Here is a 3772-nt window from a genome sequence, read left to right as displayed (position 1 = left end):
TGTTGAATCTTCTTAAGAGTAGTGAACTTCAACTAAGATCATAGTTGAATATGTGAAGGTGAGGAAATCTGTCGATTTGAGAATGAAACGCGTAGCTTAAAAAGCCCTGAAGCCATCGTAATTTCTCTCACTTACCAAAGAGGATCTCTCATAGATACCGAAGAGATAGGCGTTACTCCCTATTTTGGCGCAGACAAGTCCATGATTACGAATCGTGCAATAGTGCTCCGTTATTGTAGCTAATTAAGGAGCTATATTTTACAAACTCCTAAACACGTACGTAAATGCTTAAACGTGGTTGCATCAAGGGGTTTAGTGAAAATGTCAGCCAATTGTGAGTTCGAGCGAATGTGTTGTAATGTGATGACTTTATTTTCAATGAGATCCCTAATAAAATGATGTCATATATCAATATGTTTAGTGCGACTATGCTGGACTGGATTTTTCGAAATATCTATGGCACTCATATTATCACAATACAAGGTCATAACTCCTTGCATAATCCCATATTCATTTAACATATTTTTCATCCATATCATTTGAGTACACCCACTCCCTGCAGCTATATATACCGCTTCAGCTGTTGACAGAGAAACACAATTTTGCTTCTTACTGAACCATGAGACAAGATTATTCCCCAGAAAGAAACATCCACCAGAAGTGCTTTTTCGATCATCAGCAGAACCTGTTCAGTCGGCATCACAATATCCCACTAGTTTAGAGGATGTATCATAGGAGTACAGAATCTCGAAGTCAGTTGTTCCATGAACATACTTAATTATTCGTTTAACTACATTTAAATGAGAGGTACGTGGATCTGACTGATACTGAGCACATATTCCCACAGCATAGGCAATATCAGGTCTGCTTGCTGTCAAATATAAAAGGCTTCTAATCATGCTTCTGTACAATTTGTGATCAACTTCAGTACCTACCATATCCTTTGTAATTTTAGCATGAGTCGCAACAAGAGTCCTTTTGTGTTGTGACTGATCCAGACCAAACTTCTTGACTAAGTTCTTGGCATACTTCTCCTGTGATATAAACATTCCCTCACTTCCCTGTTTGATCTGCAACCCCAGAAAGCATGATAGTTCACCTACTAGGCTCATTTCGAATTCTGATTTCATTATGTTAATGAAATTATCAACAAGAGTTTTAGGAAATCCACCAAAGATGATGTCATCAACATAAATTTGAGTTACAATGAGATCAGTGTTGGTTCTATTTATGAATAGTGTCTTGTCAATCTCACCCCTGGAATATCCTCTTTCACCAAGATACATTGTTAGTCATTCATACCAAGCCCGAGGAGCTTGCTTTAACCCATATAGGGCTTTATTCATCTTGTAGACATACTGAATAAATTCATAATCAACAAATTCATCATTATTATACTTCCAGATTCATCAGTTTTATTTTTAAAGATCCACTTAGTTCCTATGACGTTCACCCCATCAGGTTTTGGAACTAAAGTCCAAACATTGTTGCGCTTGAACTGTAACAACTCTTCTTGCATGGCATTTATCTAGTATTCATCCTTGAGAGCATTCTCAACAGATGTGGGTTCTATTGCTGATACATAGCATAAATCAACAATCATTTTCGTGTAATTTACCTTTTCTTTACTTTTGGTAGTAATTCCAGCTGACAGATCGCCTATTATGGAACTTGATGGATGATTCTTTTTCACATGTGCAGAGGGGACAAGCACAGTTTCATTGTTTATGACCTCATCAGTTATGTTTGAATCGGTCTTAGCACTATCTAGTTGCGATTCACCTTTAGGCATTTCGTCAAGGGGAGTAGAAATAACTTCGGGTGTCACATAGGTCTCATCATCCTCAATATTAAACTGATTGGCATTAGACTTAAAATCATTAACCACAACATTGATTATTTCCATGACTGTTCTGAATTTAATATTGAAGACTCTGTATGCTCGACTATTTTGAGAATAACCAAGAAAGATCCCTTGATAAGATTTTACATCCCACTTACGATGATACTCTCTATCGGCCAAAATGTAATAAGTACTTCCAAAAATATGAAAATACTCAACGTTTGGTTTCCTTCCCTTCCATAATTCATACAAAGTAACTGTCATACCAAATCGTGTAGTGATCCTGTTGTGAATATGACATGCTGTGTTTACAGCTTCTGCCCAAAAAATCAAAGGCAAATTTTTGGCATGTATCATAACTCGAGCCATTTTTTGTAACATTCTGTTTTTCTATTCAACTACTCCATTTTGCTAAGGAGTTATGGAAGCTACAAATTCATGATGGATTCCTTTAGTCTGACAGAAGTTATTCAGATCTTCATTATCAAATTCCTTCACATGATCAGTACGAATTCTGATTATCTTTTGCCCCTTCTCACGTTGCAAGTTCAAACATAGACTGATACATAGTTTAACAGTATCTAATTTTCCTTTTAAGAACCGAACCCAGGTGAATCTGGAGTAGTCATCCACAACAACTAACACATACTTCTTTCCCCGTAAACTTTCAGTTTGCATGGGACCCATGAGGTCAAGATGTAGAAGTTCAAGTACTCTAATTGTATAACATTTCTTTAGCCTTCTAAGGGAGGTTTTGGTTTGCTTTCCAACTGGACAATAACCACAAAAGAATTTTTCATTTATGTCTAATGAAGGAATGCCTACAACCGCCTCGTTTCTGATAACTTTATCTAAACTTCTGAAGCTGATGTGCCCCAATTTCCTATGCCACAACTAGGTTTGATCAACTTTAGTTAAGTGACATATGTTTGAACCATTGGAACTCCAATGATAACAGTTATCTGCTTCCCGTCTGCCACTCATGAACACTTGATTATTCTTGTCTGTAACTACACAACCAATATTGTTAAAGTTTACACTGTATCCTTGGTCACATAGTTGGCTTACACTAATCAAGTTTGCCTTTAGTCCATCCACATATCAAACTTCATTCAGACAGGGTAGATTACTTTTGTCAATGTTTCCTTTTGCAATAATTTTTCTTTTGGCCCCATCTCCGAAAGTGACATGTCCTGAGGCACATTCTTCTAACTCAATAAAGAAGGATCGATTGCCAGTCATATGTCTTGAGCATCCACTGTCAAAGTACCAAGCATCAACATGGGTTTGAACTGTTGTAAATGCTACATTGCACTTCTCAAAAGTCTTCACCCTTCAGATCAAGTGAGTTCCCCTTACATCATTGTTCCTTTTGGTGGTCCTATACTGATTTTGCTTGTTTACAAGTTTTGGTCTCTGCTGATGTCTCCTATCTCTCAGTAATTTGTAGCAGAATGACCGTATATGACCTCTTCTGCCACAATAATAGCAGACCCATCTGGAGAATTTGGCACCTGTATTGGTACTCAACTTTTTACAACTAGGGTCTGTTGTTTCTTTTACTGAAGCTGGAACAAATTTTACTTCTGGAGTAATCTTGACACCCCTAGTTGAAGTGTCAAATCCGAGGCAATATTTACTTGAACCATTTTGCCCTAAACTCAGGATTGAGTCTAAGTTGTCAGTTACAGAATTCAACATTTTCACAGACTTAATTGTCTGATCACACACATTCTGAACTTCTTTCAACTTTACTTTCAGAGATGATATAATCCCCATCAATCGTTCATTTTTATCCATTAAATCTTGAATTCTTTCTTTTTGAACAACTCTGGCTTCTGAGTCTTCCTTCCTCAGCATTTTGAGTTCTTCAAGTGTTAGCTCTTCATCCTCACCAATATTGGAATGCTCACTATCAGCTTCTGAATT

The 3772-nt window shown here is 37.0% G+C and overlaps 1 protein-coding gene across 1 annotated transcript; it reads right to left on the bottom strand.

Annotated features, from left to right (window-relative positions):
• Nucleotides 1–689: 689 nt before the first annotated feature.
• On the bottom strand, nt 690–1286 carry LOC107991414 (uncharacterized mitochondrial protein AtMg00810-like). Its single transcript, XM_017046317.1, has one exon. The coding sequence runs from the start codon at nt 1284–1286 to the stop codon at nt 690–692; it is 597 nt and encodes a 198-aa protein (XP_016901806.1).
• Between the last annotated feature and the right edge of the window lie 2486 nt (nt 1287–3772).

The sequence above is a fragment of the Cucumis melo genome, chromosome 8, assembly GCF_025177605.1.
Source record: "Cucumis melo cultivar AY chromosome 8, USDA_Cmelo_AY_1.0, whole genome shotgun sequence".
Lineage (NCBI taxonomy): Eukaryota > Viridiplantae > Streptophyta > Magnoliopsida > Cucurbitales > Cucurbitaceae > Cucumis > Cucumis melo.
This window is presented reverse-complemented; position numbering and strand designations above follow the sequence as displayed.

Excerpts from the sequence above, each read along its gene's own strand:
- LOC107991414 (XM_017046317.1), bottom strand. The coding sequence starts at position 1,286 with ATGTATCTTGGTGAAAGAGGATATTCCAGGGGTGAGATTGACAAGACA.